General features: G+C 43.7%; 1 protein-coding gene across 1 annotated transcript in view; it reads left to right on the top strand.

Annotated features, from left to right (window-relative positions):
* The window catches only part of GTF3C4 (general transcription factor IIIC, polypeptide 4, 90kDa), a 22,249-nt gene that overhangs the window by 1,223 nt on the left and 8,570 nt on the right, over positions 1 to 12,456 (top strand). The window contains exons 2-3 of the mRNA XM_011931430.1: positions 1 to 218; positions 7,847 to 9,673. Coding sequence (XP_011786820.1) covers positions 1 to 218; positions 7,847 to 9,673 — 2,045 coding nt within the window. The remainder of the gene's footprint in view (positions 219 to 7,846; positions 9,674 to 12,456) is intronic.

The raw sequence follows: 12,456 nt of genomic DNA, 5'->3' as shown, positions 1-12,456 counted from the left end.
TCCGCCTCATGGTGACTCGGCGGGAGCCGGCCGTGAAGCTGCAGTATGCGGTGAGCGGCCTGGAACCGCTGGCTTGGTCCGAGGACCACCGCGTGTCTGTGTCCACGGCCCGCAGCATCGCTGTGCTGGAGCTCATCTGCGACGTGCACAACCCGGGCCAGGACCTGGTTATCCACCGCACCTCGGTGCCCGCCCCTCTCAACAGCTGTCTCCTCAAAGTAAGTCATCCCTCGCCATCCCTAGAGTCTTCGCCTGTTCCCCTCTCGCGGCCGCGTCATCCATCCCAGGGGAATCCGGTCCCACACTCGGTGCGGGGATTTCCCTCTTCGCGCCGAGCGCTGGGGATTTATTAAGCAGCCAGGGTTGCCACCGCTTAAAAAAAGAAAAAAGAAAAGCTCTACAGCTGTCTGCACCCTGTTTCCCCAGGTCACCCGCCGCCCCAAACACAGGTACACACCCAGGGGGCTTCCCGGAGTTGAGTCCAGCCAACCCCTCCTTCGCCCCTGCGTCGGGCCCGCACATGGAGCGCGTTACTCGGTGGTGCTTTCTTAGACTCCACCCCCTGTAGATCCAACCCGGGGCCTGCCTCTGTCGTTGCTCCTATTGTTTGGGGCCGAGTTTCCGAGGTTCTTGGCTGGCTTTGTCTACTGTGTGTGCCCTCCTCTCGCGCCACTTTAGCTTCAGAAAAGAAAAACTGGTCCTATCCATAGTCTTAACTGTTTAAGTGACTTTATTATGAATGGTCCTCGCCTCTCCTTGGGCAAACGGGTAAATACTGGATCTTGGGGTTTGTACTCTAGTTTTTCTTCACTAGCTAAACATCTTTGGGATGTAGAATGAAAATAAAGACTCGAAACAACTGCGTATCTTAAACTTCAAGCGCAAAGTCAAGTAGTAAGCCATAGCTTTCCTTTTAGTTGCTTAGAGGTGTAAAAACTTTCCATATATCCTTGATAGAGGTGTACACTTACGTGTGATCTGTCAAAGTGTATATTCATACATTCAATAGATATTTGAATACCAGTGTGCTTTGTGCTGCCCCATGCTCTGGAAATAAAGCAGTGTGCAAAATAGAGCCCCTGCCCTCATGAAGCTTACATTCTTTGGCGAGTCAAGCACAAATGATAAGGTCCTGTCAGGTAGTGATAAGCGTTATAAAGATGTGTATCCACACACAGAGAACATGTTGATGTGTTCGTAAACTCTTATTCTGTACAGCCATTTAAAATATGAGTCATTAGCTATAGGTAGGGTGATGATAACCCTCATCACTTTGTAGCATACTTAATTCAAGTTTCAAACAGCTTGTTGTTAGATTGTTCGTCAGCTTGTATGACTAAGCTTTCTCTAAAATCTTGAAGAGGATGTGAACACATTTGTTCAAGTGTAAACAAATCAGATAGACAGATGCAACCCTATGAAATTGAGAATTACAAAAGGAGGGAGGCAGAAGAAAGGAAGACTTAAAAGGTGTATCTTCTGCTGAAAAGGCACTTAACTGTTTCCAAGGATATTCATACGCACATCAACTCAAGGAAAGTATGTATGTCAGTATGGTAGAGATCGAATACCTTAGCAGAGAGAATGTAAAGAAAGGAGGGAATAGTAAGAGGAGATACTTTTATGGGGCAGGTCATCTGGTGGTGACTCTGCAGCAGTCCCAAAGAAGGTAGTGTTTGGTTTGTAAGAGGAAGGAAGGATAGGGCATTCCAGGTGGTGGGAATGAGGCATTCATCCCATGTGCATACACGTTTAAGTAATGAACATCATTTACTATTGTTTGTATAATGACGGATCAGTACATGAGCTCAAATAGGTTTTCTAGAGAGTCAGAGAAAGTAAGATGAGGCCAGTTGTGAACTTGGAAGGTTAGTATGAGGAAGTTGGCTTCAATCTAGGAAGCCTTTAAGATGTTGTTAACAGTTTCATTAGCATAGAGTGACCTGCTGTGGTTCAGGAACATTGCTGGATAGAGGCAAGAAGATGATTGCTGGGATGAGTGTAAAATAGAAGTTAAGAGATTGGGCTTTGGCACAAGATAGGCCTATCTATAAAAGGGGGATAATGAAACCCTGTTTAGGCTTTTTGGAAGATTAAATTAAACATACATAATCACTTGGCCCAATTCTTGGCACACTGTAAATGCTCAAGGTGAGAATATAATGCAGTTATACAGGTATGAAGGAGTAGGAGTCTGGATTAATATTGTGGTTGTGGACTGTCATTTTGCCTCACTTGACATTTAACACAACTACTACCTAGTAACAGGAAATCCTTATATAGCTGTCTTATAGTTGACAAATGGCTTCAACGAAATTAATTAGTAACATCTTCCCCTTCTGTACTGTGGGGTTTTTTTTATGAACATCACATAAACCATCAGTCCTTTTGCAGTCTTTTTAGACTGATTGAAGTGAGTGAATGCTGAATTGTCCCTGCAGTTCTACAAGAGCCCTCTGTGGGTTAAAACTCTTGTGTGATGGTAGCAATGTAAAGAAGTCTGTATCAGCTCTTTGATGACTCCACCCATTGGCAGTCTGTGGATTTAAATCTGCTCGGTGCTGTGCAGCATGCCTTCCGTCTAACCTAAACGGTGGACAGTCTGCAGCGCAGATCACAGTTTTAGTGTAGCATTGTTAGAAAGCTAGGTACGGCCGGGCGCGGTGGCTCAAGCCTGTAATCCCAGCACTTTGGGAGGCCGAGACGGGCGGATCACGAGGTCAGGAGATCGAGACCATCCTGGCTAACACGGTGAAACCCCGTCTCTACTAAAAAATACAAAAAATTAGCCGGGCGAGGTGGCGGGTGCCTGTGGTCCCAGCTACTCGGGAGGCTGAGGCAGGAGAATGGCGTAAACCCGGGAGGCGGAGCTTGCAGTGAGCTGAGATCCGGCCACTGCACTCCAGCCCGGGCGACAGAGCGAGAGTCCGTCTCAAAAAAAAAAAAAAAGAAATCTAGGTACTAAACACCTTTGAAGCTTTTGCTCTATGATTCTGTTATTTAGATTATGAATTTGCAGGAAAATCTGCAGTTATGTAGTAGTTCAGACATTATCAGCTGTTTTATAAGATTGTATGAATTATCAGCTGTTTTATAAGATTGTATGGTATAAAGGTGAACAGTATAAATCTGAAAAGCAATGAAATAGTGACTTAAGAATGTCAGAATTGTTTTTCCCATTGGACTATTGATTTAGTGACTCATCTAGTGAGTCATTTGTGTATAGTTCCAAATTCTGATAATATACGTGTACCGAATTGTATTGCACATCAATTGTTAGGAGCCTTAAAAAGTATTAACTTCATCTGCTACATTAAGTTAAATAACTGTTGCCTGGCTTTGAACTCTATTACCTGTCCTCAAGAAGCTTACTGTCTAAAAGCTTCAAGTGAATTTTTGTCAGGTGCTTACAAAGTGCCTAACAGTTAGTATTAAAAGTATTTGCCATTAAAAGTAATGGTGAAAACTGCAATTACTTTTGAATAATATTAGTGGTCAACTGGAAACTGGATGGTGTACAATTAAATGATTGGCTGTGGGCAGGCCCCTGGGAGCTGGACTTTTAAGTATACTCCTTGAGCATCTGAATACTTGATTTGTTAACAGTTTCGTGATAGGGAGAGTTGGAGGGAGGTGCAGTAGTCTCGTTGAAACTAATATGTCAGAAATTGCTACACAAAACCCTAAGACTTTTTCCTACTGGTGAAGATCTGTGCTGCTCTCCATCCTGTCAAGAATTCTTCCCACGATGAGTAGGACCAAGGGTTGCTTGAGCTTCCTTTATTTCATCCCGTGCCGCAGCTTTGGGTTACCAATCCTGTGAGTTTACTTCTACAGTAGCTTTTATTTGTAGCAAATTTAACCTATTCGAAGGAGTATTACTTAGTTCACAGTATTAAAGAATTTGATGAACAATTTTATGTCTACCTTTCATTTGGTACACAACTTTATGTCTACCTTGCATTTTTGCATACTTTTATTAGCATTAGAAATCTTATTAACATTTACTTGAGGCTGAGTGCTGTGGCTCACGCCTGTAATCCCAACACTTTGGAAGGCCACGGCAGGAGGATCGCTTGAGCCCAGAAGTTAAAGACCAGCCTGGGCAACACAGGGACACCGCATCTCTACAAAAAAATTTAAAAATTAGCCAGGCATGATGGTGTGCACCTGTGGTCCTAGCTACTGAGGAGGCTGAGGTGAAAGGATTGCTTGACCCCAGGAGGTTGAGGCTGCAGTGAGCTGTAGTCACGCCAGTGCACTCCAGCCTGGGTGACAGAGAGAGACTCTCAAAAGGTTTTCTTTTCTAAGTTAATTCTCAGAGTATATTAACAATTATCATAGGTAACTTTATTGAGCACTTAATATATGCTTTGATATATTGACTTATTCAGCCTCTCTGACTTTATGGGACATGTATTAGTCTCATTTATAAATGAGGAAATTAAGGTCAGAAGGTTTAAGCAATTTGCGCACACAGCTGGTGTGTAGCAGAGCCAGCATTTGAACCCAGGTAGTCTGGCATCATAGCACAGATTTTCAGTTATTATGCTGTGCTTCATTATGTCATCTCACAAATTTTATCTACCTGTAGAAAGCACCGGGCTTTGATTAGCATTATTTTATTTCCAAGCCAGCCACCTACACCTCATTTAATTGGCATTTTCAGTCTGTGATTCTCCAGCAAGTTTCATAGTGTATCCAAGAGACTACTTTAAAATGCCTTCCTAAAATCAAGATACAGTGCCTGAAACACCATTCCAAAAGTATTCTACATACTTTGGGGATAATAAATGGTAAAGGGTAATAACTGTCCTCCCTCCTCAAAGGCTCTTGTTGTTTAAAAAGGAATAAAAGTTTGGCTTCCTGTAGCTCAGTAGGTCTTTATAGTAGTTCCCTGGCCAAGGCATTTAGTGTCCTCCTGTCACTTCTTAAGGGAGAATGACATATAATATATAGTATTTCCAAAGCTTGTTTGGCCATAGAACTGTTTTTCTTTTCTTTTTTTTTTTTTTTTGAGATGGAGTCTCGCTCTGTCGCCCGGGCTGGAGTGCAGTGGCCGGATCTCAGCTCACTGCAAGCTCCGCCTCCCGGGTTTACGCCATTCTCCTGCCTCAGCCTCCCGAGTAGCTGGGACTACAGGCGCCCGCCACCTCGCCCGGCTAGTTTTTGTATTTTTTTTTTTTTACTAGAGACGGGGTTTCACCGTGTTAGCCAGGATGGTCTCGATCTCCTGACCTCGTGATCCGCCCGTCTCGGCCTCCCAAAGTGCTGGGATTACAGGCTTGAGCCACCGTGCCCGGCTAGAACTGTTTTTCAAGGGACAATTAAAGGGAGTAGTGTACTGTGAAACACACTGTAGGAAAAGTTAGTTCTCTGTTTTGTGGACAATTTTCTATTTACATTTCATTTTATTTGCTTATCTATTATTAGCAGAAAAGAGAATAAGAATAGATTATTCCTGTTATCCTTTGCTTCTTTCTTTCTTTTTTTTTTTTGAGACGGAGTCTCACTCTGTCGCCCAGGCCGGAGTGCGGTGGCGCAATCTCTGCTCACTGCAAGTTCTACCTCCCGGGTTCACGCCATTCTCCTGCCTCAGCCTCCTGAGTAGCTGGGATTACAGGCACCCACCACCATGCCTGGCTAATTTTTTTGTATTTTTAGAAGAGACGGGGTTTCACCCTGTTAGCCAGGATGGTCTCGATCTCCTGACCTCGTGATCCAGCCGCCTTGGCCTCCCAAAGTGCTGAGATTACAGGCGTGAGCCCGGCCATCCTTTGTTTCTAATCATCATTCCTGTCTGCACAAATTATTCGTTTGTTTGTACATTGAGGAATTTTTTGTTAGGCTTAATGGTCTGTAGGTTTTGTTATTTATTTACCATTTGGGGGGATTTTTTTTTTTTTTTCTTGCAGAGCCTGGCTCCATCACCCAGGCTGGAGTGCAGTGGCACAATCTCGGCTCACTCCAACCCCTGCCTCCCAGGTTCAAGCACTTCTCCTGCCTCAGCCTCCTGAGTAGCTGGGGTTACAGGTGCCCACCACCATGCCTGGCTAATTTTTTGATATTTTTAGTAGAGATGGGGCCTCACTATGTTGCCCAGGCTGGTCTGAAACTCTTCGTCTCCAGTGATCCACCCACCTCGGTCTCCCAAAGCGCTGGGATTACAGGTGTGAGCTACCACGCCCAGCCATGGGGGATATTTTTTAACTCTTTGTTGCTCTCTAATTTTCTGATATGTCCCTGGTTGTCCAGACTTCATCTAGGATGTGGTCAGTGGTTCTGCGTTATTGTCTTTCAAGTGCTTTCTGTGTCCTGGAGGGTAATTCCTCTAGGCTTGAAAACTTAAACTCATTCAAAGTGACTTTTATTATATCCATGTGTGTCTTAGGCTGGAATTTCCTTTTAATCATGTTCTACCCTTTCCAATTTAAAGGTCAGCCTCTTTGAAAAAGGAAATTGACACTAAAAAAGAATTGAAGGATTCTTTTTCTTTTATCCATTTCTCTAAAGACAGTGGATAAAGTCCTTCCTTCCTCCTGCTTCCAACATAACAAAAATTTTTTTGGCTAATCCCTGCTCTTTTTGGCTTCAGCTTTCCTATTTTTTTATGGTTCTGAACCACTTTCTTTTGGTCATTTATCTCTTTGTCCATCTTTGATGTCCCTTTAAAATCTTATTAAAGAGCTCACAGCTGGGCGTGGTGGCTCGCACCTGTAATCCCAGTACTTTGGGAGGCTGAGGCAGGTGGATCACTTGAGGTCAGGAGTTCGAGACCAGCCTGACCAACATGGTGAAACCCTGTCTCTACTAAAAATACAAAAATTAGCTGGGTGTGGTGGTGCACACTTGTAATCCCAGTCACTTGGGAGTCTGAGGCAGGAGAATCACTTGAACCCTGGAGGCGGGATTTGAAGTGAGCCAAGATTGTGCCACTGCACTGCAGCCCGAGTGACAGAATGTCTTACTGTCCGATACATGTTACGAACGTGGAGGAGGGAGAGATGAATGAAAGCTTGAACGACCTCAGAAGGCCTTATAGGGAGAATTAGATCTGGTAGGATAGATGGGATTTATATAGGGAGAACTAGGCAAGGGAGTCAGGGAAAGCTGAGGTGGGAGTGTTCAGGAATGGCAACTAGAATAGTCTGATAAGAGTGAACATTATTCTGTAGAAATAGTAAACAAAGCAGTTGGAGTTGGCTCTTGCCATTATTTGTGAATGAAATTTCAGATAAAGGACCTAAAGGTGGCATTTGTATTGCAAAGATACTGTAAAAATCTAAATATCAATTTGTATCAAAGATATATATAGACACATATTTTCATAATTTTTTTTTTTTTTTTTGAGACAGAGTCTCGCTCTGTCACCCAGGCTGGAGTGCAGTGACACGATCTCAGCTCACTGCAACCTCCAACTCCCAAGTTCACGCCGTTTTCCTGCCTCAGCCTCCCGAGTAGTTGGGACTACAGGCGCCCACCACCACGCTCGGCTAATTTTTTACATTTTTAGTAGAGACGGGGTTTCACCATGTTAGCCAGGATGGTCTCGATCTCCTGACCTTGTGATCCGCCTGCCTCGGCCTCCCAGAGTGCTGGGATTACAGGTGTGAGCCACGGCACCAGGCCTTATTTTCACAAATTTGTTAACACCTTTTTTGTTTTGTGACTAGCTCAAATAAATGCTGTATTGAATCTTAAGAATCAAGTACATTTCTGTTGGATATATTAACTCTAAGAAGAATATGAGAACCAGGCTATGAATAATGACACTTATTCTGACATTTTTAAAAAATTGCCATCTCCTAAACACTCATCTGATAGTTTTTATATCTCTTATTTTCAGGTTGGCTCAAAAACAGAAGTTGCTGAGTGCAAGGAGAAATTCGCCGCCTCCAAGGACCCCACGGTCAGTCAGACTTTCATGTTGGATAGAGTGTTCAACCCTGAGGGGAAGGCTTTACCACCGATGAGAGGATTCAAGTACACCAGCTGGTCTCCCATGGGTTGTGATGCTAATGGCAGGTGCCTCTTGGCAGCACTGACCATGGACAATCGCCTGACCATCCAGGCAAATCTCAACAGACTGCAGTGGGTCCAGCTGGTCGACCTGACTGAGATCTATGGAGAACGTCTTTATGAGACCAGTTACAGGCTTTCTAAAACTGAGGCCCCGGAAGGAAATCTCGGGGATTTTGCTGAGTTTCAGAGGAGACACAGCATGCAGACCCCAGTCAGAATGGAGTGGTCGGGCATCTGTACCACTCAGCAGGTCAAGCATAACAACGAATGCCGGGATGTTGGCAGTGTGCTCCTGGCCGTCCTCTTTGAAAATGGTAATATCGCCGTGTGGCAGTTTCAGCTGCCCTTTGTAGGAAAAGAATCCATCTCTTCATGCAACACGATTGAGTCAGGAATCACCTCTCCCAGTGTATTGTTTTGGTGGGAATATGAGCACAATAATCGAAAAATGAGTGGCCTTATTGTGGGGAGTGCTTTTGGACCCATAAAAATTCTTCCTGTCAATCTCAAAGCAGTTAAAGGCTATTTCACTTTAAGGCAGCCTGTTATCTTGTGGAAAGAAATGGACCAGTTACCTGTGCACAGCATCAAATGTGTACCACTTTATCATCCTTACCAGAAGTGTAGTTGCAGCTTAGTAGTGGCTGCAAGAGGCTCTTATGTATTTTGGTGTCTTCTTCTGATCTCCAAAGCAGGGCTGAATGTTCACAATTCCCATGTCACAGGCCTTCACTCACTGCCGATTGTCTCCATGACTGCAGACAAACAGAATGGAACAGTCTATACTTGCTCCAGTGATGGAAAAGTGAGGCAGCTGATTCCCATTTTCACAGATGTTGCATTGAAGTTTGAACACCAGTTGATTAAACTCTCAGATGTGTTTGGCTCAGTGAGGACTCACGGGATAGCAGTGAGCCCCTGCGGTGCGTACCTGGCCATCATTACCACTGAGGGTATGGTCAACGGCCTCCACCCCGTTAACAAAAACTACCAGGTCCAGTTTGTTACTCTCAAAACCTTTGAAGAGGCAGCTGCTCAGCTCCTGGAATCTTCAGTTCAAAACCTTTTTAAGCAGGTAGATTTAATAGACCTAGTACGCTGGAAGATTTTAAAAGATAAACATATCCCTCAATTTTTACAAGAAGCTTTGGAAAAAAAGATTGAAAGCAGTGGAGTCACCTATTTTTGGCGTTTTAAGCTTTTCCTCCTGAGGATTTTATATCAGTCAATGCAGAAAACCCCTTCAGAAGCCTTGTGGAAACCCACCCATGAGGACTCAAAAATCTTACTAGTGGATTCACCTGGGATGGGCAATGCTGACGATGAACAGCAGGAAGAAGGAACTTCTTCCAAACAGGTGGTGAAGCAAGGCCTGCAGGAGAGGAGCAAGGAAGGAGATGTAGAGGAGCCCACCGATGACTCGCTCCCCCCGACTGGAGATGCTGGAGGCCGCGAGCCAATGGAAGAGAAACTCCTGGAAATCCAAGGGAAAATCGAAGCTGTGGAGATGCACTTGACCAGGGAACACATGAAGCGAGTCTTAGGAGAAGTGTATCTGCACACCTGGATCACAGAAAACACTAGCATCCCCACCCGAGGACTCTGTAACTTTTTAATGTCTGATGAAGAGTATGATGACAGAACAGCACGGGTAGGTGTTTATTAACAGAAACTCTGAAATTGTAAAGTCTGCTTTCTTCATGAGAAAGAAATGACCTAAATTGAGTTCCTGAAGATCAGCTTTTGCTTTGACATTTTTTAGGTAATTGAATTACATGAGGTGCAGGGGAATAAATAGGAAATGTGGATTAATGCAGAGGATGCATTCATAGCATGCAAAGAATATTTTGATTCTTCTTCACACTGGCCTTAATAGATACGCAGAGTTTGCAGGATGAGCTTTTCAGACTGGATTAGCTCAAAGAGACTGCATTTAGCTGAGTAGTATGTGATGGGCAGTCATGGCCATAGAAATATGGTGCCCATGCTCCCTGCCCTTCCTCTTTTACAAAAGTTTTGTAGGGGACGGGTGTAGTGACATGTTTTCCGTTTGATAGGATTTAAGGATATCTTCATATTTAGTCAAGAAAGACATGTAAAGTAAACAAATCATTACTCATGTCTCATTTTTACAAAAACTGAGCACAATCTTTATTTTGGTAACAGAACAATCATAGTGTTATCCAGAATGTATTCTATAGAATTTAAGTTGCTTAACGGAACACGGGGGTTCCCAGTGCATATTACCATCCTAAGGGTTCTGAGAATTCCTACAGAAAAGAAACCGATACCTTTGTGTAGTTCAGTATTACTCAAACTTCCTGATCGCAGAATCTTTCTTGCAGCTAATAGCTGCTAAAATCCTGAAGAACTCGTGTTCCAGGAAATATACTGTATTCTGAAATACTCAAAACCACAAATATCTGTGTTCCTTTTTATTTCAAAGATTGATACTTACTAACATCTTAAAATATTAATTGAAGGCAGTATCTTTGTTCGTAATGTTAAGCCATTCACAATCACTTCTTGCATTTTCTTGTTGGAAAGAATGTGTATGTTTGTGTACGCACATTTGCCTTTGAAATTATTGCTCATAGAATGTTTGCAGTGGTCTTAAGAGTATTAAGATGCACTGTTCATGTAAATGACTTTTCTTCTTTAAAAGTTAACTTTTGGGGCCGGGCGTGGTGGCTCACGCCTGTAATCCCAGCACTTTGGGAGGCTGAGGAGGGTGGATCACAAGGTCAGGAGTTTGAGACCAGCCTAGCCAACATGGTGAAACCCTATCTCTACTAAAAATAAAAATTAGCCAGGCATGGTGGCGGGTGCCTGTAATCCCAGCTACTTGGGAGGCTGAGGCAGGAGAATCGCTTGAACCTGGGAGGTGAAGGTTGCGGTGAGCTGAGATTATGCCATTGCACAACCGAGAAGAGCAAAACCCCATTTCAAAAAAAAAAAAAGGCTTTTTTGTTTTGTTTTGTTTTGTTTTGAGAGTCTCACTCTGTCCCCCCAGGCTGGAGTGCAGTGGCCAGATCTTGGCTCACTGCAAGCTCCACCTCCCGGGTTCACGCCATTCTCCTGCCTCAGCCTCCTGAGTAACTGGGACTACAGGCGCCTGCCACCTCGCCCGGCTAGTTTTTTGTATTTTTTGTAGTAGAAACGGGGTTTCACCGTGTTAGCCAGGATGGTCTCGATCTGACTTTGTGATCTGCCCGCCTCTCCCTCCCAAAGTGCTAGGATTACAGGCATGAGCCACCGTGCCCTGCCAAAAAAACTTAATTTTTAAACGTTGTTTCATTGTGTTCCAAATTGTCTAGAAGAGTATTCTGGTTACCACAATGCCATGGGACCTAGTTAGGTTTATTATAAGAGTCAATGAAAAATTAGCAAAAACATGTTAGAAAGTACTAGAGGTTGGGTGTGTAATGATTTAGAATAATTGTCCAGGTACTCCATGAGCCCGGGAAGCTACATTTAGCATGGTGATGTGATTCCAACAGAGCCAGTTTAAAAACCAGAAGATTACGCACCCATCCCTGTCTATAGCAACTGAGTTTATTGAAGACCATGCATTCCTGTCTTAAAAATCCAACTGTATGCATAAAATGAAGACTTTTTAAACCCAGGATGTTGATTTATTAGTAGTTATAAATTATTTTGGAGATTATCAGCCTAGTATGCTGGTACAGTTAAACTAGCACTTTTAAACCTTTTTTCATTATCACTTCCCCCAGAGCATTTGTAGACACTTTTTTGGAATTGCTCCTGCCCATGAAGTTTTAATACCACAGATGTATTTTGTGTGTCCGTTTATGTACTGTGTGTATATCTTTGCTTTATATGTAAAAAGAGTAAGAACTTTTTGTCCCCCAAGAACTAATATTTGCTGCTTTGGAAGGACTATTACTCCCATTGAGAATGTGTGAGTCAGAATAACACAGTTAAGAATTGAGCTTGCCAAGGTCAAGGCTACTGAAAACAAATAGCAGTCTTTCCTTATGTAAAATTGAGGTATATCTGGGCTGAGTGCAATGGTCACACCTGTGACCTCAGCACTTTGGGAGGCCAGGGTATGAGGATGGCTTGAGCCCAGGAATTCAAGGCCAGCCTGAGCAACATAGCGAGACCCTGTCTCTACATAAAGTGAAGGAAAAAAAAAAAATTATCCTGGTGTGGTGGCACAAGCCTGTAGTCCTAGCTACTTGGGAGGCTGAAGGGGGTGCCATGTTCGCACCACTGCACTCTAGCCACGGCAACAGCAAAACCTTGTCTTAAAAAGAAAATAGACGTGCATCTGTATGGGAGGAGTTCTGAGTAGTTTTTGTCACTGTATCATTATCAGGATATTTGGCTTGACTAGAAAAGCAGAGTGAGGCTGGGCGCGGTGGCTCACACCTGTAATCCCAACACTTTGGGAGGCTGAGCTGGGCAGAT

This window comes from Colobus angolensis, unplaced genomic scaffold (genome assembly GCF_000951035.1).
Source record: "Colobus angolensis palliatus isolate OR3802 unplaced genomic scaffold, Cang.pa_1.0 Scaffold9, whole genome shotgun sequence".
In the NCBI taxonomy this organism is placed as follows: domain Eukaryota; kingdom Metazoa; phylum Chordata; class Mammalia; order Primates; family Cercopithecidae; genus Colobus; species Colobus angolensis.
Note: the sequence above shows the minus strand (reverse complement) of the source record. Positions and strands in the feature narration are given on the sequence as shown.